The sequence below is a fragment of the Chlamydotis macqueenii genome, chromosome Z (assembly GCF_036417535.1).
Source record: "Chlamydotis macqueenii isolate bChlMac1 chromosome Z, bChlMac1.mat, whole genome shotgun sequence".
NCBI lineage: Eukaryota > Metazoa > Chordata > Aves > Otidiformes > Otididae > Chlamydotis > Chlamydotis macqueenii.
The window spans coordinates 36,348,607-36,372,558 of record NC_141593.1 but is presented as its reverse complement, the minus strand read 5'-3'; the positions used below and the strand labels follow the sequence as shown (position 1 = coordinate 36,372,558).

Below are 23,952 nucleotides of genomic sequence, written 5' to 3'. Positions count from 1 at the left end.
AGAAGCTGATGCTCTAGTACCTAGATCTGGCAAAAGTGTTTGTGATTGACTTTGTGACTACTCCAGTGAACCTGGGCTTGGGAATGCTTGTGTGGCTGCAGACGTGTCAAAATATGGACATGTATTTGTAGAATAAAGAACAGGTTGCCCTCAGTGTGTATAACGTTTAATGATTATTAAAGCAGACTGGAAATTCAATTGTATTATATAAACTGGACCTTTTAAAAACAAAAAGTTTAGTCTTAAATAAGGCACATTACATGGCTGTGAAAATTGTAAAAGAGCGTACTATATGCTATTATATTTATGAATGTGACTCTATCTAATGCCAATATTTGCAGGAGATTAGATGGCGTGTGTATTTGTGAACAAAGGAACACTGAGGTTTGTTGACTCTCCAAATCATTTAATGGTAGTTTACTTAATCCTCTCCATGTAACATGCACACACAATTAACTTGGTCTGTGCTTGCCTCAGATGTGGATCATTAATTTGCTCCTTTATGAAATTTTAAATGATGGAATTTTATTGAGTAGTAATTAATTATGTAAATAGCATGTATATAATGGAAGAAACATTATAAAATGTGGTATTCCTAAACCACTTGTGTGGACAGTATTTGATTTCATGGTATAAATACAGAGGGAAAGATATGTATGTTATATAAACTCTTACCGTTGTGGAGTTCAAGTTGTGAATTGCTTTGAAGATCTTTGGCTTGATTTTTTCTTCTGGAAAAGCCTCTTGACGCTGTTATAAACAATATGAATAGATCCAACAGGGCACATGAACTGAAGACATGTGAATTACACATTTTGACAATTTTCTGAGCATTAAACAAACATTACTCTGTATTTAGATGAAAATATAAAGGACATGCCGTGTAATACAGTTTTGTCCATTCTCATCCACATCCTTGCCTAGTAATATTGTCATTTAGAGATGAAATGGACTAAGTAGTTTTAGGAAGAGATGCCCAAATGAGACTTTAGTGTCCCTAACATAGATTTTCATGCAGAAAATTTGAAACATAGCTTTATCCACAGATCTTTTCTAGGCCTGTGTATAGTTACATGGTGTTTCCTATGTGTTGATAGCTGAAAGGTATAAAGACGCTTTAATTCAACTATTAAGTAGTTGAGTTTATTGCTGGTAGACCCTCTATTGAAATCAGACTATTACGGCGCTGCCAGGGGTGGGAATAAAGAGCTGTGGTGCACCTCTGCGTTTGCTGCAATGGTGAAATGGAGAGTCACAAAGTGGAAAAAATGGCAAAGAATGATTGCAACTTCAGTCTGTAAGTCAGACTTTGCATCAATACGAAGCATAAGGAAAATCAGGTGGAGCTTTTCTGTCACTGAAGAGATTGCGGTTGCAATGAAATGCCAGAGTTGGAGCACCTACACAAGACAATAATACGTAGAAGTTAAATGGATGGTATAGATGAGAAAACTGTCTTTTTATACTGAGCTATTATGTGAGATGAAGTTTGTAGTGAAGGGCTGTGATAATTAAATTTGTGACTCATATGGTGGAAAATATCCCACAGAATCAAGCAGCATAAATGGCAAAGCAATAATCTTAGAAGAACACAATTCTTAAGGTAATAAAAGACTGCTTTAAGATTGATAATATGTTCAAATTGATGTACATATGGACTAAAGTTTGTTCCATTTGGCTTATCAGGTCCCTGGTGCTTTGCATCACAGTGGAGATCTGACAAAGACACGTGGCCCATAGCAGTGCTCAAAAATGTAAAATTAGTAATTTAGGTTCCTGTAAAGTCTCACATTTACTAACAGAGAAAACATTTTACAGCATTAGTTCTTGTTTATCAGTCTCAACTAAGATGACATCTCATCTTTTTAAAATTTTAATTAATTTCTGATAGATTTATTTGAGGTTTGAACTGGTTGATGAGTCAGGTTCACTCATCTTTTAGAAACTGAGAGATTTCCAGTCTCACTTCCACTTAAATAAGAAGCAAAGCTACCTGATTTCAGTGAAATACTCTGCTTGCCTGGGATTTTTCAGAAGTGTCATGCCTTTGTCACCTCTGCTCCAGGATCAGAACACTTGGGGAAACATTACTTCAGTGATTTACATTTTACCCAGCCTCACCTAACCACACACAGAGCAGATCTGTATGACCTGGCGATTCAAAGATGTTATTACCATGTGTGTGCATGGATTCTTACCTTTGCCATAACAAGCTAAACAGAACTGGTGGCAGCAGCATGTAAAATGCTGGCAAGCCTATCTTTGATGAGACACTACCAAATGATCTGGGCTGTCTTTAGAGGACAGGAAAGTAATGCCAAAATCCTGTCCTTATTACTGGTGGGACATGGTGGATGCTCATGAGAGGTCAGAGAGCAGCAGAAGTGTAGGAACCACAGGTAAATGTTTCATCGTGTTGCTTTGCCTTTACACCAGTTCCTATTGCTAAATAATATCCTGGGTTGATGTGGGAGATAGCTGTCTAGAAAGTAGGGGAAAAGATGGATTTTACCACAAGGTGATGGTCTTGCTTTGGCAAGGGGTATGCCACTACTTGTGGAGCGTGCCTTTGGGAAATATACATTTGATCACTCTGGAACAGACTGTTTATTGCAAACAGAGAAGAGGGTTAAAATTGTCAGTGCTAAGAAGATTGTAATCAAGTTGTATTTTCCAATTATTTATGAATTTATATATTCCAAGATTGCAACGTGAGGCTGAATAAGGAGAAAATAAAGATTTGAACAACTTAGATTTAGTGTAGGGGGCACAAAATTCAGTAGGAGTGATGAATGTTGTTACAGTATTAAACCCCCAGGCTTTTAAAAGCCAGCATCATGGACTGTAGAGAAATTCAGATGAGAATGTTGTTATGGGTACGGTTGTGTTTCATATTGTCAATGCTAAGTGTTAAGTTGTTAAACCTAATTAGTGAACAAAAAGATTTTGTTAGACAAATAGAATAATACAACAGTTAAACAGTGGGACCAGGTGAGTTACCAATGTTTGCCTGGGTAGCTATAATCTGTACAAGCACTCAGAGGACAAAGAATCAATACTACTCTACTTGGTTGCAAAATAATAGAAACTGTCATGCTATTTTCCATGTTCAGAGTTTGACTGGAGGTTTAAGTTAGTTATTGAGTAATGCAATATTTACCACTGTGGACCTTTTATTTAATTGGCTCAGAAAGCTTTTACATGAGCAATCCTTCGAACTTTAGCTTAGTTAAAATCAAGAATCAGACTTGCTATTTCCAAGGAGCCTGTTGCTGGGTGAGTTAGAACATGAAGTGAATCACAATGTGTGAGAGGGCATAGCAACATCTCCCTTTAGCACCTGCCTTGGAGTATTAAAAAGTTTCATGTAAACATGAGCAAACAGTCCTACAACTTTTGCAGCGCTTTTTGAGGTACGAAGTTGCTGTTCAGTCACAAAGAACTGTATTAGATCCTGGTACAATTAGTGTTATTCTAGCCACTCGTCATGTTGTAGTTGCACAAAGTGGTTGGTATTTTGCTTGCTTAATGGTGATCGAAATCTGTATTTACAGGGGGGCCTAGTGTATTAGTTTTAGCTTAAACCACATTCTTAATCTGCAAAAATCCCTGGACAGTCTGTGTTGCATCATCAGGAGTCAAGAATAATTCTACCATGCTGAGGCTGCATCAGACTTATTTTCATTTGTGCCTCAGTATAGACTAGACTGCAGTTCAGAGTATAAGTCAACCTAGAGGAAAATCGCAGTGAAGAACTCCAGTGAGTAGAGCAATAATGGGAGTGGAATTTCAGCCATGTTTTGTACCAAATTTTTCCCTTGTCTGCACCAACCCAATACCCAAAACACTTGATAAGGTAGGGTGAAATGTATAAACATTCTGAGGAATAGCAATCTAAAATTTGGTGTTTCTTTTTGGCACATGGAACAGTATTTGGTCCGTGACTGATAAAAAAGCAGCTCAAAGCTGAACCTTGGGTGACTTGGGTAACCTAAAGATGAAAGGCTTAATCGAGAGCATGTTCAGACAGTATTACATGAATATACGTGGCTTTCCCCTTGTTCTATGCTGGCCAGATCCAGTGCTGCTATAATAGGAGATAACAGTTCTTCAGTCCACATTTTTTTTGCATGTAACGGTAATTTCTCTTCATTTGTAGAAACATTTAATGAAGTTAATTGTAACACTAATGGGACTGAGGTTTATTTGTGAAGAAGAAAAGCTTTGCTAATGTCTAATTCTATTTCTATATTCATGAGATAGCTGACTTTTCTATTAGTACTTAAATAAACTCTCAAAAAATAATTACTGAGGCTTTCTAGTGGAATTACTTTTTGATGTTTTCTACTAAAAGCAGAAAAATGGCCAGTAGGAATTCAGTGTAATATAATTTCAGAAAAGAAAAATGCCCACTGTCAGGGAATATGGAAGTGTTTCTTGAAATAAATTATTGTTTGATTACCTACACTTATGTTTCCATTTCATCATTATTATCCCACTTGTTAGCACCTGCCTCAAAAGATTTTTGTCCCCTCAATACCGCTAATTGCATGTACATTTAAAAGAAATATTAGATTTCAGAACATTCATATTTTCTGGTTGCCAAGTCATTTTGCAGAACTCCTCAGCAATGACAATCTCGTTGTTAACTTCTGGGCAAGAATTGGAGATTAGTTGAGAGGATTTAACTGGCTCACTTCTTAAGTAGTGTAGCAAATGGTTTGAGGAATGAAAAAGATATTACTCAGCATGATTGCATTCTTTTGCTATTTTTATATCATTATTTTGTTAAGCTGGTAATAAGATGGGCAGGGAAATTGAAAGACCACAGGATGGCAAGGAGTTGGGTCAAGATTTTGACCAATAGTATACTGTGAAACACTTCAGTGCCCCACCCTTTTTATCAAGTTATCCCAATATCACAGAAGCCTGGTGTCAGAGCAGTTCTCAAATATCCCATTCCAGCACTCAGCAGTTTATAGGGTAGAGCTGCTATTATGGTCTCTGGATGTCATGGTCAATGAGAGAGATGTTGGCTGACTCTAAAGAGGCAGACAAGGGCTCGCGTATTTCTCAGCGAAGTAGCTAAAATCTTCTGAAAGAAGAATATTCAAAATGAGGCAGATTGCATCATTCTCTTGTGTTTGATGTATTTGGAGCCTTCTGGTTTTGGAGAGGCAAAAGTGAAAGACCCTACATATGGCCTGAAGCTTTGCAAGGGACTCACTCTCTCTATCAAGAGGAAAAAAAAAAAAAGTAACTCATTCTGAATTTTGCAGAGCAACATGTGTCTTGAACATAATTATTCTTAAAAACTTAAAAAAATTAACTGGATTGTAGCTGGATTTTAGCTTAGAGCTGTTTAAAAATATGGGAGATTTTTCTTTTGAGACCTCTCTGCACTTGGTGAATCTGGGGCTTCTGCTGATGGAACTTCATGGCTTTTGCTTCATAGTATGTGTTCTGCTGTTAAAATATGCTCTCTTTCCAGTAACCATGTCGAGCAGAGGTTAGGATCAGTGGCAATATTTGTGACTGTAGTCTAGACCTTCTTACAGAAATTTGTTTTGGAACCTTCAAAAATACATAGAATTGTACTTTAGGAGTGATGGAGTGGAAAACTCCCTTCGGGGGATACTTTTGCTGTATAGGGAACAAATATTTCTGGAAGTGAATGTTACACAGTGCTACATGTATAATTTAAGATTTAAGATTCAAAATGTAACACACCTCTTAAATTTCTTGAATTTGAGGACAAATTAGGGAGAAGAGTTTCTTATATGTTTTCCCTTCACTGTCACTAGTGAAAGCTCAACAGAAAACTATCCTTGGGTAGCTTAAAGCCTAAATCTAACTTGTTCATATGTGATCGTGGTCACAGTTTTCTTATGCAGATAGATCTTCACTAGAACTGCAATGCTAATCCCAACAGTGGATAAATTCAGAGAAGTGTCTCACTAGACCTAACTGCAAATTTAACATTGACTTTAGCATTTGTCATCTTACGTTAGAAAATAAAGTACTTTAGGATATAGATAATTACTTGTAAATACTTGCTTTGGTTCCTGCCTTATATACTTTAGATATTAGAACATTTCAGGGTATTGTAATTGCAAAGTTGACTGTATGTTGAAATAACATGAAATAACAAAAACAAGTAGGAAAAAAACTCTGGCCATCCATTGCTTCATCAAAGGACACTTCAGCATCACAACCATGGAGGTAAAGGCTGGAGAAATGACTTGAGTAGCATGCACTCCAGTATGGTGCAGCATGCTATGGAGTCTTCAGCTGGTGATTGATGTGAGCAGGGACTAGTAGAGGTCCCAGCCACTTTTGCTAAGAGTGTAAAAGGTATATGAGGCATGCTGTGTAGCTAAATTAATGAGGCACCATTAGGTTCAGGTTGTGTACCTGGAGTTGTCTAAATGCTTTCTAAGATTTTCTCAGCACCTCTCAGCCAGGATTTCTAAACATGTGGCTGTTGCTTTCTTGCTTAATGGCACATCTGCCTGGTTGGCTTTCCCCATGCAAGCTGGGAGTGCTCATCCTCATTCAAAGTGAGATCGCTAATGAGGGACATACAGTGCATATGCAGCCAGATCACGCAGGCTTATGCAGCTTTATTTTATAAGTGCAGATGCAACATTAAAAAAAAAAAAATCCATTTACAGCCTAAAAAGGCATTCCTCTCGCAATTCAGGAACTGCTAAAAGATTTTGCTCAGCCTTAACGATGACAAAAGCACTTTAGGTAAATCTATGTGAGGGAAATTTAAACCCATAAGATTACTGTTTCATCATAGCAGTTATAAACATGTAAAAGCAGAGGATTATAAAGGAAACTGCTTGGTAATCCTTAGTCCAGGGATGCTAGTAGGTGTTAATAACATCAGAGTCTCTTTACAGTTCCAGTAAAGCAGTACATGCTCCTGTGTTTTTTAGCAGCAAAGTAGGTTTATAGGTGAAAAATGATAGGGCAACTAAGTGTTTTTAAAAAGGTAGGGAGAACTAGTCCTTTCATTGCTAATCTGTGTTCTAAGAGCTTGCCAGGGAAGACAGCAACTCTGACAGCTGCAATGGTCTGGTGTTACACTAAGTGTGCTTTGGCTGTCATTAGAGTCAGTTTGCATTGCTAGTGGCAGAGAGATAGCAAAGTGCTATTTTGGCTACTGGGCTATAAAATTGCTGGATATCAGAAAGGGTCAGAAGAGGAGGAAATGGAGACATCCTGGTTTTGAACCAGGGAAGGAAGTGGAGGCATTCTAGTTTTGAACCAGGGAAAGCTGCACCATTCTGGCAGAAGCTGATCCTGCAGGGCCAAATGCCAGAATATCGGGGATGGGGGAGAGATTGAAAAAGAACATATTTTGGAAAGGAGCGTCTCAGAGCAGACTGTCCAGGAAACTGACAGAGCATCTTCTACACACCGTTTCCTGAGGGGATCGAGCTTCATCTGATACTGATAATATTGGTTATAGTGCAGGATATTCATAGAAAGATGGATTAAAAGTCTCCCCCCACCCCATCTTGCATTTGGAAAACTTTCTGGCAGCAATGTATGTTCCTGATGTAATGCATCAACATTTTTATGCATCTGTCTGCCTGCTTCTGACAGGCAAGACAATCATGTTTAATTCTTGTTGTTGTTATCTCAGCCAGCTATTCTAAATGGTGAGCAACAAGAAATCATGATACACATAGATGATTTGTCATATCTAGCATTATTAACAGGTAATTACAGGCAGGGACAGGGAGCTGGGAAAGACATATCTCCCTGAAACAAAGCAAAAGAATCTCCCCCCCTCCCAGCTTTTTGTGTGTAACAGCCTCCTTTCTTTTAGGATCATTTTAAAATGTCAGTGTCACTGTAAAGCCAGTAAATTTCCTTGGCTAATCTGTTTCGCTCTAGCAGATCCTTGCCATCCTGCGAGCTGCAAGTTTTAACAGCTCAGAGGAGGTGCCAAGCAGCTATGCCCTGTTCGCAGCTGTGCTGCTTGAATGTGTGTGGCCTTCGTCATACGGCTTTGCTCCTTCCTTCTTCTAGCTCCCTACCTGTGAAATGGGGACACTGCTGACAGTTGAATAACAGTTTTTGCAAATGGCAAATGCACAGCGAGTACTATGTATTTTATTCTGTGGAAGTGTATTTCTCTTCGTGTCACACAGATCATTTTATGAATACAAACATTTTAGTAAAATAAAACAGTCATTCTAAATCCTTTCCATATAATCCACTTAAAGCAGTCATATCCATTGGTGTGTTGACTGTTGCTTCCATAAGCTGTGTTTAACCTAGATTACTTTTTGACATTATTTTTTTCCTCTTTTTTGAGTGGAAGTAAATGCTGTCACTCCCATTGATGCTGAAGTTCTAAATAAATATAAAGGCCAGAATATCAATTTATCTTTACTTTTGTAAAGGATCCAAGTTAAAAATATTTTTAAGTATGTTTATCAAACTTGGAGTCAATCCACTGTTTCATCAGTAACTCTTAAAACAACTTTATGTGATCATATAATAAATGATCACATAAACAATTTCTGAATTCTAAACAGTTTTCTGTTTTCCAGGGTGTTCGTAAGAAACTATTTCTCCAAAATATAGTTGCCGATAGACTTATAGTCTGCTAGACTGAAAGGAAACATTGTGGTCATCTAGTCAAATCATCTTTGAGTAGATGTCATATGGCTCACCAGAATTAATTTCTATTTGAAGCAGAGCATGGCTTTTAGAAATCTTTGAATTTTAACTAGAACACTGCCAGCGATAGTTTCCAGATGTTCTATTTTTGCTGTATCTGAGGTTATCTACCTTCAACTTCTAGCCATTTCACATTGCTATAACTGTCTGTGAGTTTGAAGAATACTCTTCGATAGCAGTTTCGTGGTCTACATATGTATTTGAACTCTGTGACCTAAATGCCCATAAACTTCCCTTTCCTCAGCTAGGAACGCCTCCTAGAACAACTTCCTTATGGATCTGTTTTTCTCTTCTTTTCATCATTTTTGGCCTTCTTTCCTGGGTCCTTGCTGTGTGTACATACTTCCCTTCCCTTGGATGCAGGAAATTTGCAACCCTGCTCAGAGCAGATGTATGGTAAACTTGCTTGTCATTTTGTGAGCCCAAATACACTTTGATGAAGTAATCTGAAGAAGACATGTAAATAATCTAATACTGCCACCTTTGTGAGAGACTGAGATTTCTTACCATCTCTTTTGACTTTCACAGTGTCCTGGCAAATAGTGGAAATGTAGTCAGGTGGTTTTAAGCTGTTGTCTCATGATAATTCATGTGTTGTTAATCCACCATAGTCCAGTTTTGTCTTTCAGTCCCTCCTATCCAGTTCCATTACCCTACCAGGTAATGGAACTGGATGGATGATTAGAGAGATAATAATAATAATATTAACAGGAAAGTTTTTGAAAGCCGTTACAGTTTTTGAAGCTCCTGAAATGTCTTCCCTGGCAAGAGCAGACATCTGTAGCACGTCCCAGATTACATCAAACAAAGCTTATGTTTGTATACTTCAGAAGATACATTTTTGCACATTTGAAGATTGTCCTAGTCAGAAGGAAGAGGTTTTGTTGGTACAGAGAGTATTCATAGCCTGTCATTATATAAAGAATCACATTTATATTAGGCCATTTTAAAGTCCTTTTATCCCAACAGAAGACAAAGTACAAATAGCTCATAAAGATTGCTATCAAATGACATAAACATAGATAACAGGAATTTTGGCAAGACTGTAGAGACCACAATGCAACCTCATATAAGTGGTCTGATTGGAGACCAAAAAGCTTTAGTACATGCAATTGAAAAGTCTATCCCGTAAATCATAGCCATGGAAATAATGATCTTTATTTTCTTTTTCTCAATATATAATATGACGAGTGTTGTGAATTATGATCGCAGAGAAACGAATCCATAACTAAGTGACTGTTCTTGGCACACTTCCACTGTCAGAATGTGCACAGGGACCATCCGGGAGTTGCAAAGCTGTGATGTTGCCCTTGTTTCAGCCAGAGCTTTAAAATAAATAAAAGCAGTACCCAGTAGGTTCATTAATCAGGCATCACTCTAGCTTTTATGTGGTCTGACTTGCAGAAATTGAGAGATACCGCCTCACTGGAAGCACTGTCAGCAATTCGTGAGGTGTGGGAATAGTACTGAAGTTGAAAAAGCATTCACTTTTCTTCAGCCTACTGAATGTAGGAAAAGAAACTTTGGTCCATTTTCATTTCTCTGGGGGGCTGGACTGCCATGTTTCCTCAGGCTGGCTGTATGTGTCTTTCACAGGTAGCCCTTTGCAGAGTATTTCAGATGGCAATGATGATGACGTTTAATAGCTGCAGCAATCAATATTTTAATAGCGGCAAACTTCACTGACAGCTGCAAGATTGGAGCTCAGAAAGAAGTATGCTGGAGCTTGGGTCACAGACTGAGGAAAAGAGATTAAGCCAGCAATGACTTATAAGGACACGAGATGTTTCCTTTTTCTGTTTTTGTTTCTGTTTTTTTTTTTAATTTTTTTCACTACAGTTTGTGTCAGAGGAGACAACACTAATGATTCCCCTCTCTTGATTTGAAGTGATAGATTAGAGACAAACATGCTAGACATGAAAGAAATAGAGTATTTATCAAGTTGTGCTACAGATGCATCTGAAATGCCAAAGAACTAGTGAAATGGTGTGGTCTAAAATATGCCACTGATACTTCCATAAAGAGCAAAACCCAATTATTTTTAGTATTTCAAAACTCTAAAACTGAAGCTTGATATAAACACTCTTGGCTCAATTCTGAATTTTAAATACTACTTCTAAATATATGATATAAACAGGGTAGGTTTGAAAAAAATAATTGATCCTTTTCTTATGATTAGAGAGATACTAAACAGTAGCGATACAGACACAATAAAAAAAACCCAGATGGGATCAACTTTTCCTGTGGTTTAAAGTACTCTGATCGGAAAACTGCTTGATTTGATGTTTAGTATATGCTTTGTGGCTGAGTTTTTCCATGGCAGATTTATGTGAAAGATTTCCTTGTTGGCAAAGCACCACTAAGCAAAAGTGCTGGAAATGCACTGAGTAGAAGGTGATAGTTTATTCCTTTGTAGAGACCAACAATATGGTATGAGGGCAAATTCAATGGGTTTTTGGTCTGTGAAGGGACTACTCAGGAGAAATATTTACTTTGGCAAGACCAGTATAGCAATGTTGGATATTATATATCATTTAATTATGCAACACTTTTACTGTCTCACTCTCAGTGGATTTGCTGAGCTGCTGTGGATATCTACAGCAATAGAAGCCATGGCAAACCCTTGACTGAATCAACACCTTTGGAATTACACTGGTATTTTTGACATTTGAATTTGACCCCTATGGGAGAGATTTGTCTTCCTAAGAAATCATTTAGTAAATGATTAAGGCCATCTTAAATTAGCATATGCAGATGTCTGAAGGACTTAAATAATTTATGACAAGTGTTGTAGGACTAGCCTAAGGAAAGAAAAAAAAAATCCCTCAGTAATTTCTACAGGTTTTTTTTTTAACATATATCATCATTGCTACAGTAATATAAACATAAAACCCAAGATATTTCAACTGCCAGATGTTAGACTCCAAAGTTAATTAAGTTGAGAGAGCTTAAAGTTTTATCCCCTAGTGGATACTGGATTTAGCATCAACCTTTCAGTTTATTAAGAAGATGCAATTTTAGGCCTAAGTTAGATGTAGTTAGGACGTATCAGTTTGCATTCAGAGTGATACTAATACTAATTCTCATGACGTATTGAAATTCTAGATGATTATGTTGTCCTAAGACTAGATATACTAATGTTGTCTGTAAAGGTGTAAGCAGAGCTTTAGGTACTGTACTAAGCAGAGCTATCCATTGGAGGTCTTTTTAAAAATTTTGCTGCCCTGTAGCTCTTGAGTTGTTACAAGATAGGTTGTATGATCTGTAGTTATAAATGATAAAATACCTTGTATAAACATAAAGGTTGCTTTTAAGCTGGTGCAGCAAAGAGTTTTTCTCACTTTTCCAAGGCTGAGTTATTTCAGAAACTGAACCAGAGCATCTGAGCTGGTTAGGGTGCTTAAGATCTGTGAAAGGGAAAAATATCCAACTGCTTTGAGATATGCCTTGCCTACGACAGCTGGGGCTGGTGCTACTGGAAGCCACCAGGCAGCAGCCCAGGCTGCCTGTAGCTTGTTCTCAGCTCTGCCACAGAGCTGCTGTGTGATTTTCATCCTGTAATTTTGAACTGCTCTGTGGTGGACTGTGGTACAGTGCTTATGGGGGGAGGCTGGGCAGAGGCCACGACCACGTTCGCTCAGCAGTTGCTACAGTCGCACCCATTAATAGTAAACCTGCCCAGACTTCCCTAAGGAATGAAAATGTGGATCATTTTGCCTTTCACTATTCCCTGCCTTTCCAGTGGGAGACAAGTTCTGACCAACAGCAGATATGCTGAGCTTCTCCAGAATTTCGGTGTGATGCTTTTCCTTCGTAGCAGCTCTAGCTGCTAACAAACAGCCTTGGGACAGAGACTGTGCATCTCCACACTAGCCAGGCTGTGCCCTTTTCTGAACTCACTCTTTTACATTCTCCCTCCTAAAGCAGGAAGAAGACTTTGCTGCTATGCACAGTTGTGGGCTCATACTTACTGATATTTGTGAAGAGCTCTGAGCTCGAGGGGGTGGGAAGGGTGCAGAGGAAAGACAAAGGGTGTTTCAGATATGTTAAAATCATAGAATCATAGAATGGTTAGGGTTGGAAGGGACCTTCAAAGGTCATCTAGTCCAACCCCCCTGCAAGGAGCAGGGACATCCCCAACTAGATCAGGTTGCTCAGAGCCTCATCCAGCCTGGCCTTGAACGTTTCCAGGGATGGCGCTTCCACCACCTCTCTGGGCAACCTGTTCCAGTGTTCTATAACTCGCATTGTAAAAAATTTTTTCCTAATATCTAATCTAAATCTACCCCCCTCTATTTTAAAACCATTATTCCTTGTCCTATCGCAACAGGCCCTACTGAACAGCCTCTCCCCATCTTTCTTGTAGGCCCCCTTGAGGTACTGGAAGACCGCTATCAGGTCTCCCTGGAGCCTCTTCTTCTCCAGGCTGAACAGCCCCAACTCTCTCAGCCTGTCCTCATAAGAGAGGTGCTCCAGCCCTCTTTATCATCTTTGTGGCCTTCCTCTGGACCTTCTCCAACTGGTCCATGTCCTTCTTGTGTTGGGGGCTCCAGAACTGGACACAGTACTCCAGGTGGGGTCTCACCAGAGCAGAGTAGAGGGGGAGAATCACCTCCCTCGACCTGCTGGCCACGCTTCTCTTGATGCAGCCCAGGATGCGGTTGGCCTTCTGGGCCGCAAGGGCGCATTGCCGGCTCATGTTGAGCTTCTCATCCACCAGCACTCCCAAGTCCTTCTCCTCAGGGCTGCTCTCAATCCATTCCCCGCCCAGCCTGTATTTGTGCCTGGGATTGCCATGACCCAGGTGCAGGACCTTGCACTTGGCCTGGTTGAACTTCATGAGGTTGGCACGGGCCCACCTCTCCAGCCTGTCAAGGTCCCTCTGGATGGCATCCCTCCCTTCCAGCGTGTCGACGGCACCACACAGCTTGGTGTCATCGGCGAACTTGCTGAGGGTGCACTCTATCCCACTGTCCATGTCGCCGACAATGCACAGCTGTGGATCATTGTAACTCACGGATGTGGAAGTATGGCTGTCATGCTACAATGGATTAGTGTATGTAGCAAAGTCAGTGGAAACCACTTACTTTGTAGCAGGACTGTCTGTCCTTTCTGTGGCTATGAGGTGGAAAAATGTGCATTGAATTTCAGCTTTGTTCCACCGGCGAGATTGTGGTAGCTTCCCCTACTCTTGTGCAAGATGTCTTTCTTTGGGTTTAAATGGTAATTTCAAGCGTTCTCTGCTGCCTTCTTTCCTCTTCTGCTTTTCTTTTCTCTCCGCAGCCTGTCCTAACATTTGTTTCTTTTTTTATCCAGCTTTTTTTCAGAATGTGTAGCATAATCAACTGCTTTGATTGTGGATTTTCATTGACCCTTGCTGAAGAAGCACTTTGTCAATCAGCAAGAATGCATCACTTAGCTACTGCTGGATTCATTGACTTTTTATCCAACTTTAGACCCCTACAGTTCGTGAAATGGTATCTGCAATAATTTTCCATGCTCTTGACCTATGTCAACAGCTACTTTACCCAACTGTCTTCATCTATTTCTACGGTGCAGACTGGCTGCTGCAACTGAGAGTCAGAGAATACTAATAGGTTAGGAAAATAGCCTAGGGTTTAATTATAATTTTTGAAACCCACAAAATTCTTATTAAGCTGCATAGGCCAACCTTTAAGGGTCTCACTTTTGTGACTCTGCACATGGGCAGCAGGAGGTGTGCCAACAGTCTTACTCACCCCTCATGCATTCCTGAGCCATGGCTTGCGTCTCTATTGCTCAGTAACGTTGTTCAGGCCTTGAACAGTTCCAGGGAGGGGACATCCACAACTTCTCTGGGTAACCTGTTCCAGTGTCTCACTACCCTTATCGTAAATAATTTCCTCCTAATATCTAATCTAAATCTACCCTCTTTCAGTTTAAAACCTATCGTCCTATCACTACACTCCTTCATAAAGAGTCCCTCCCCATCTTTCCTGTAGGCCCTGTTTAAGTCTGGAAGGCTGCTATAAGGTTTCCCTGGAGCTTTTTCCTCTCTTGGAGGAAAGAGTCTCTCAGCCTGTCCCTCATGTGGGAGGTGCTCCAGCTCCCTGATCATCTTTGTGGCCCTCCTCTGGACCTGCTCAAGCAGATACATGTTTTCCTTATGGTGGGGGCTCCAGAGCTGGAGGCAGTACTCCATGTGGAGTTTCATGAGAGTACAATAGAGGGGGAGAATCACCTCCCTCAGCCTGCTGGCCATGCTCCTCCTGATACAGCCCAGGATGTGGTTGGCTTTCTGAGCTGCAAGCACACATTGCCGGCCCATATTCCATTTTGCATCCACCAATACCTGAAGTCCTTCTCCTCAGGGCTGCTCTCAATCCATTCTCTGCCCAGCCTGTATTTGTGCTTGGGATTGCTCCAACCCATGTGCAGGGCCTCACACTTTGCCCTGTTAAACTTCATGAGATTCACATGGGCCCACCTCTCCAGCCTGCCAAGGTCCCTCTGAATGGCATCCTTTCCTTCTAGAATAGGAACTGTAAGAACAATTTTTCTCCTGTGGCCTATTCTGGGCCAAGCACGGTCTCACGCTCTGTGTCTGAGAGTGCTGTCCTCACTCCTGTCCTTTTCCAACTAGGTCTATCAGAGCGTTGAGGGTCTTTAGGCAACTGAAAGATAAAGTGTGCCAGTAGCAGTGTGAAATTGTCCCTGTAGGGAAGGAGGATGCTTGCCCAGAGCAATTCCTCTGTAGACAAACTCTAAGTAAAAGTGCTGCAATGCTGTCCAGTGCCAGCTTTCCACATGATGAGTGTTGCCCTTTTTGCTAATCCGTCATGGCTCAATACAGATTCACTGCTTGCTGGATGATACTTTCTATGTCCCCTATCTGAGTTTTCTCTCTTTTTCTCTTTAATCTATAGTGTTCCTATGGCACCTGCTTTCGTATTATCTGAGCAGGAATTTCTAATTTCTTCTTGCAGGCGTAGGACAGATTGGGGTGAATGATGTGAGTACAAGGGATAAAGCCAGAATTATGTTTGGGAGTGGCACCTTCAGCAACTCTTCATCACAGACTGATGACCCACACCTTCATGTTTAATTCTGTAACATAAAAGTAATGGATTCTGGTATGAAATGTATAACCTACTTCAGAGTTAGGGTGAGTTTTTTTTCCCATGCATAGTTTCCTCAAAATAGAAAGGATTACACCTTCAGGTTACCTGTAACTTCTGCTTTATAATAATGGCATTTTCACATACTGGACTTGACACATTTTTAATCAGTTTGAAAATATTTATTCAAGCAGAGCCTCTCATGATAGATTTGAAAAAGTACTAGTCTTTCACAAGAATGTCTGGTGTTTGTATGTTAAAAATCACACTGCTTTGATAAGTAGGTGGATTATTTTTTTCAGCATGTTTTTTTTTTCCATTTTCCAAACTTTTTTTCCCACGGTTTATTACACTAGAAGGAGGTCTTACTGCAGCATACCTACATGGAACTCCTTTTCCAACAATTCTATTGCATCCAGGAGAGTGAAAATAGTAGAAAGTAGTGTAGTTTCACACAGACATAACATTTCATTACAATTTTTAGCACTTAAAGAGAATAAAAGAGTGGTATGCTTGAATTAGCTCAGAACAGCTTTTATGCCATTGCAGTGTTCCATGCAGGTCTGTGAAGAAGAGCTGCATCGTGCACAGAACTTTGTGAGTGTTGAATTGAGGAGACTGGAAATGATGATATTTTAAAAATAGTTTGGTCTTCAATCTGGCTTGGCTTTGATTTCTAGACATTCAGGAAATGGAACTTTCAAAGCTGAAGTTGATGGGAAAATGAGCACTGTTCCCCCTCAGTAAGTGTGACTTTATGGAAATGTTAAAATGCACCTCATTGTTTGCATAGAGTCATTTTGGTAAGAATCAGGAATCTGTATAGTCAGTCGCTCCAGAGATTTTCCTCCAAGGCCTTTGGGTTAGAAATGTGGGCACTTTTTAAAATAAAATATTTTTGTACAAATGAGGTCTTTTAATACAGAATCAAACAAATCCAAGATATAGCAGGTATTTGACAGTGACTTGTGGATGAATACTTATAAAATACTCAAAGGAAATATATGTCAGAATACTAAAATAGCTCCTGAGTCTTGACCTTGTGTTCATTAATATAACTCAGCAATTGTACAATTTACTTTAAACTGGTGACTACTGTCAAGTTTTTCTGTTCACTTATTAGAGAAAAACTGCAAATCCTATGGTTCAGTGGAGTAAGCTATTCTATTCATATAGCAATGATATTTTCTGTAAACTAAATTTTACACATTGGCTTCTCAGATGAGAAAATTCTGTTTTCCTGTGATGTTTTTAATTATATTCTAGGTGGCTGCATCAGTACATCCTCAGAATAAAAAACAATTAGTAGGCAGATCTTAACATAAGGTATTTGCTAAAAATCTTCCAGACAAGGCTATAATCAGGACTGTGATCAGGCATGTTATGATGTTTTAGGTTACCCTGTCTAGCATCCTGCATCATGTCCCTCACAGCAGTGCACAGTCACTGTCTGGGAATGATCATTTTGACTTCCCCCTTTCACTGATGCGGGTATCTGTAGTGCTCAAAGTGAGTCCTAATGTTTAACACTAGGTTTGTCTAGTTTGGAGAAAAGGAGGCTGAGAGGTGACTTCATTGCTCTCTAGAGCTGCCTGAGGAGGGGAAGTGGAGAAGGAGTTGCTGATCTCTCCTCCCTGGGATCCAGTGATAGAATGTGTGGGAATGGCTCAAAGCTGCTCCGGGGGAGGTGTAGGCTGGACATTAGGAACCATTTTTTTTACTGAGAGGGTGGTCAAACACTGGAACAGGCTTCCTAGGGAGGTGGACAATGCCCTAAGCCTGTCAGTGTTTAAGAGGCATTTGGAGAATGCCCTTAGTAATATGCTTTAGATTTTGGTCAGCCCTGAAGTGATCAGGCAGTTGGACTACCTTATTGTTGTAGGTCCCTTCCAACTGAACTATGCTGTGCTGTGCTATGCTATGCTATGTTATTCTCATTCCATTCCATTCCATCATTAGAAAGCTACCTGCACTGTCATAGCATATATGTCATTATATATATATATGTCATATATATGTCATTAGCATAGTCAGGCAAACATGCAATTTACCCCTCTCTGTATTTGTATTCAATCGAATGGCTCTTGCACTCATAGTAATTCTATGTATACTTAAAATGGTCATTAGGTCTTATGGGAAGACAAGAAGTTAGGTGTCTTTTTCTGGCTTTAGGGGTCATGCAAGCTGCACAGCCCTTCTGCAAAATTACTTTTTTGTATGTTTTCCCTAACTTTACTAGGAGTTGGGGAAATAGAATCATGGACAACATCCAGCATGTAAGAGGGGCAGGCCTTGCAGCATATACGTATAATCTGAAGTAGTGTCATTTACCTTTTTTTTTTTGTTAAAAGGCAGTAGATAAGATACAGAAAAATATTTACTCATACCTCACTAAAATCGAACCACCTATACTACAGGCTTGCAGATAAACTCACTTGGTAGAAGCTCTTGTACAAATATATGCATGTACATAAATACCCGCATATATACAAAACTCCTCAGTGTTAAATTATTATTCCAATAAACTGGAACTATGCAGTGAGGCAGTGTTTATGATTGCTTGGACTAAAGAACTGTCTGTGTATTCTTGATAATATTGTCTGGAATAAAGGAAACAGAGAGAAAAGGAATTAATTGGGCGTTTTTTTTGAGGCATCAATGTGTGCATGGATCAGTCTCCACAAGTACTATGCTGCTTTTATGTTTCAATCTTTTTAATGGTCAGCAGATATTTGCAGCTGAATAGGCAGTAAATAAATGGAGACAACATATTTTTACAGTGAATAGTAAAGAATTCTGCAGTTTATCATGTCAGGAAAACCCACTTCATTTAACCATGTAGAGATAGTATTAGCTTGTTGAAGTTCTGCTTAAACTTGTGTGTAGTGCAGTTTCCTGGAATATTTTACGCTTCTCTGGTTCCATTTACAAAAGGAAGGTGTTTTTCAAAAACTTCTCACAGTTGCTAATTCTAGTTCTTATAGGAGTCTTTGATGCACAGGAGTCCCAAATGCCAAATTATATGCCCTGGGTCTGTTGATTTACAGCTCCTCAAGGCAATAGTGGTGTTGGCGTCTACCTTCTTTCATTAATGTTCATGCATCTAAACCACAGGTAGCAGTGGTAGGAAATTTAATCCTCTTCAGCTGAGTCTATCTTATTGTTTTTTCCTTTGTGGACACTTTTACAACAATGTCAGATCCTTGGATTGTGTTGGTGGTAAGCATTTGTAACTCCTCCCTGCAGACTCAAGATATGAATGAGTTTTTGTCATGAATTACCATGCATGGCATAGTGTACTCTATGCTCTTGGCCTGTGCAGTGTTGAAATTTGTTGACTTAAACAACGTTCTCAATGTGGTAGCATACTTATGTGATTAATTCCTGCAGCTAAGCATGAGTCAAGATGACAGTAAATACTCTTGCAGTAGAGAAGCCTGGAACCCCTTGCTCAGTTGAAAATGTTTCTAGTACCAAGACCCAAATCTTGTAATAAGGCTTGGAAGGTGAATCTGTATAAGCCCTGAGAACCATGGTTGCTTATTCCGACCTGTTGAAGCTTTTATGTTATTGATTGCTTAATACTAGTAATAGAGGAAGAGAGGTCCATGATCTATGGCAATCCAGGCAGCTGCAGAGTCCGAGATCAAATGGTACATAAGATGCTGCTCAGTTAGCTTCAGGTGTCTTGGGAGGTCTGGCCTACCTCAAAGGAAAGGAACTTTGAAGAAAAACAAGCTTCTGTTGTGACAGTCTGGAAAAGAAAGCATATATTAGCAGCAGGTGACAAGGAAGTCGGGTTCATTATAAGTCAGTTATAAATCAGCCTTTTTCATGTAGGAAAGATTGAGTTAAGAGGGTTGTTGATCCCCTTTCAAAGCAGCTGTAAGGCTTAGTGCTTACCAGAGTCTTTTGGCTGTCCCTCCATTGGCTGTTGCTCAGATATGCTCTGTGCATCCTACAGGCCTCCAGACTTTGTTACATCAAATGGCACCTAAGACTGATGAGCTGTCTGCTCCTGCTGAGGGGACCTCTGGATCCTGTAAGATCTGAAAGGGGCAGTCAGTTGTCATCTTCTCGAGAGGGCATCCACCAAGACGCAGTTCAGATTGAGCTGAAAGAGGAGCACGGGAACCAGGACAGAAAGGCACACTAGACAATTTCTCAATTCTCTTAGAAGCAGAAAGGAATCTATGATTGTTACTAGAAGATTTAACAGAGAAATGGATTTTAGTGTGAACACCACCTTATATTCTGTATTCTTAAACTGCATAATTTCTCCTCTAGAAGAATATCTTGACTCTGAGGTTAGTTCTTGAGAAGGGGAAAAATTAATTTTTTCCTTATAAATAAAACCATGGAGCCTTGGCAACATCTGTAAGGAATGTCCTAGGAATCCTTCCACGCTGGATTCAGGGATGACTTCCTGTATTTTCATCCGACCAAGAAGTAGTGGCCAGAGTGGTTTGATAGAGGTGGCAAAGGCAGGCATGGTACAGATCTCAAGCGAAATTTCTTTTAATGTCAATGGACCTATGTCTGTCTGAGAATATGAAACTGAGTTGCAGATGCACAGTAGAGAAATTAGCCTGCTAAGGCAAAATGCTAATAACGTCTCTGACAAGCAACAAATAAACAGGTGAGCTGAAAGTAAACTTTTTCTGTGTATTTGTATGTTTGCGTGCATACACAGATATTCATAAACGGCGCAAGTAAAAGGTGCAGAGTTGGCTGCTCGTAGGAAATGGCTGTCTTGCTTGGGGAGTGGTGAATTGAATTTTTACAGTTACATCCCGTGAAACAATTCAGCAGAAATATGAGCTGTCAGGAAGTTAGAAGCTAGATGTGTGTAAATATAACTTGGGTTTCTCTGTGGATAGTTTATATTATTTACATTTATAGAAACGAGCTCCTATTTAGAATTGCTAATGCAGAAATGACTGCACAGTTCTGTCTGCTCTAAGGTTGATGTCACTTTTGGTGTTGCCCTTTCTGGATGTGTCATGAATCTTTGAAGACGTGTCAGACAGACAAGAATACAACTTTCAGAATTAGGTTCTTAACCCTTATACTTATTTCCCTGTTTCAAGCTCTTTTTTTGTTGTTGTAATTTGACCTGTTGCTCAGTAACCAGCTATTTCTCCCTGGGGAGAACTTAGTATAAAATAAAGTTCCAGGGTGCCTGGCTGAGAGACTCTTGACAAAGAGTCACTTTGCTAAAAATACAGGTTAATTTTGTTTTTTCACTCCAAGTGGTGAAGGTGATTTAGATATTGGTTAAGCAAAATGTTTGAATATTTTTCTGAATGTTTTTGTTTTCAGGAACAGACTTACATAAAATTAAAAGAAGACATCAAACAAAGAAACAAATAAAAATAAAAAATAAACCAAAACAATCTCCCTCACACCCTGTCAGAAAATTAATTAATTTCTCATTACAATAGACAGCTATGATTTGTAACTGGTTTTATAAATTTGAAAAAAAAGCACTAGTCTAACAGTGAAAAATAGTGAAATAATGGCATTCAAAAGATGATAACCAATGAAGTCCTTCTAGCAGGGGATTTAAGTAGTTGTTCGAGGAGATTTGTAGCACTAACTAAATTGGACGTATTCCTTAGTGAACAGTATGCCAAGGTTGAGCTGTGTGTTCCCACTGCCAAAATGAACTCTTTAACATGAAATATGGCTTGGACTATGGTAATGGGAAACTTCCCAAGATTTCACACATTTCTTGATAATCTCCATGGAACCCTAACACTTACCATATGTTTTCCTGGTTGGCAGGTGGAGTGGATACAACAGCAGGTGGTTAAAAGAAGGATAAAGAGGGATTATAAACCTGGTGGTACCCAATCCACTTATTTCAATGATCCCAAGTGGCCAAGCATGTGGTACATGGTGAGTACATACAGGGTCATTGGCTCTGTTTCATGCTAGCATTTAGTTGTCTACTGTGATATTTTGAAAGGGGGCAGAATGGTATGTTCAGAAAAAGCAAATATGGGGGTTTTTTTATGTAACTAATGAAGGTCTGTAAACTCCTTACAAGTATTATAAAGAATTCCCGGTGGGCCCTGCAATAGGAAACATTTATTAATGCATTCATTCATGAGTGCTTCCTATTGCAAGATGTCTTGGGAATTACTTATTAGAGGATAAACTTTCAGCAATGAGAAAGGAAGGAACTTAGCCATAATCTGTGAGAGCAGTGAAACCACTTGTTTTCAATGTGCCTAATTCACTGTCTCCAGTATCAATGTGATATAAATGTCTTGTGTCCTGAAACAGGAGGACAGAGCCACAAGCACTGACTGTTCAGTGTTATAATTACACTATTTTTAGAAATGAACAATTGCATTGTTGAGCAATTTTTTTTTTTTTTTTGGTCCCAATAGTGACAGTTAAAGCATGGAGTGAAACTTCTGCATTCACAGTGTTTTTAAAAATATCCTTGTTTTGCCTGGGAAGGTGCAAATGAAAAGTAGTGTTTAGTAGACAGCTGACCCATCTCCATATTGGCTGATAAGAAACTTGCTCTCTTTCTCTACTATCCTGTTGGTGTAGATCTAAATCCCTGCATGTTGTTTTCTCAGTATGTCATCTATGTTGCTGACAGTAAGACACTCAAAAAGTTTTATGGCTTGATTTATTTAATTGCTTCAGATACAGAGGAGAATATGCCTTTCTGGCAACAATATGTAAGATAATTTTCTTTTAAGTAGATACTGTCTTTTCAAGTATTTTGTTACTTTACAAACATTACTCTAGTATTTCAGGTGAATAAGTAAGATTATCCTAACAAAACTTTAAAAATATTTTTAAGTTTTACTTAATTTCATTCTGATTTTTAATTCATTGTTGGACGCATTGAAAAACAAAAAAATGTCATAGCTAATTTGTAACTAACAGTAAATAGTTGCCGTTAGTAAACTCAGTCAGAAGTCCATATCTTCATATATCTATCATATGAGCATCTCATCAGTCAAAGTCTAGTAGCTTTGCTATTCAGTTTCCTGAATTCTTGTATTTTAACGAAAGGCTAAGTAATAACTTTACTTCCAAAATTCCCCTTGCTTTTATTAAAGAACTGTGCTACTGACTCTTCCATATTACTTTTCTAAGCTGTTAGAGATCTATGTCTTTCAGGCAGTAACTCTCCTCATACAGTAGAAACCTATTTCATTTATGTTTTATTGCAGTACTGGGTTGATGCAGCTATGGGGTTTTTTTTAGCGGTTCGTTGTCCATTTTGAAAACAGCTTTTATCCAAAATGTAGTTCTTTTCAATCGTTTGTGAAAGCTGTATTATTTTGGGTCATGGGATCATGGCAGACCTTTTTCCAAGTTTATTGAAATGTATATACTTGTCTGTCTCCTCTATGTTTATTCAATCTGCCTATCCTATAAATATGCACATAAGGTGACAGACAGATTCCAATAAATGGCAGTAGATCATGATATTGTGTCATGTTAGTTCTCATTAAAAAAAAAAATCAGCATTTTTAATTGAAACTACAAAATAACAGTGATTTACCTTTAGTTAGTCTGCTGTTACTGCTACAGACTTTCAGCTCTGTTGTAGAGTAGAAAGAGGGAGGCCAAATTTCAAGAGAATAATAGTAGTCAAGCAAAAGCCCACTATATGGTGTAGGGTAGCTTATGTCATTTTTCCTTTGTGCTCCTAGATTTGTATACAAGGTTTTTAGTGCTGCCATGGCTTTTTGGTGGAACTAGATTAGCAGGTATTTTTAAACTGGTAATAGGTTTTGTTCCAGGAAGGTAGAAGTCAGTTGTGTTGCCTAGCCACTCTGCTTCACAGCTGGCCCACAATTGCCAGAGTAATACAGAAAGTGCTTGAGGGCAGCAAGCGGACTTTACTGTTTTGTCTTGTACAACTTTCAGAATATTGTCATTTCTATACCTGTGGAAGAAAGTCCTCACTTGAAGACCCTCTGGGAAGGGACTGTTCCTGACTGATTGCATTTACAGCCACTGAATAACTCTGTGTATTTGCAATATCTTTAGTGGTAGTGGTTTCATGACATCTTGTTGAGAGCAATCAGTAAAGTATTAGCGAGTACACTATTTCAGCAGAGAGAATAGCTAAAAATATGTGAATAAGCTGACTTCAGATCTGACTTCTTGGGTC

General features: G+C 39.2%; 1 protein-coding gene across 2 annotated transcripts in view; it reads left to right on the top strand.

Annotated features, from left to right (window-relative positions):
* Positions 1–23,952, top strand: part of PCSK5 (proprotein convertase subtilisin/kexin type 5) — a 260,397-nt gene that overhangs the window by 27,557 nt on the left and 208,888 nt on the right. For both annotated transcript variants that reach the window (XM_086770052.1, XM_086770051.1), the window contains exon 3: positions 21,588–21,701. In XM_086770052.1, the coding sequence (XP_086626178.1) occupies positions 21,588–21,701 (114 nt within the window). The remainder of the gene's footprint in view (positions 1–21,587; positions 21,702–23,952) is intronic.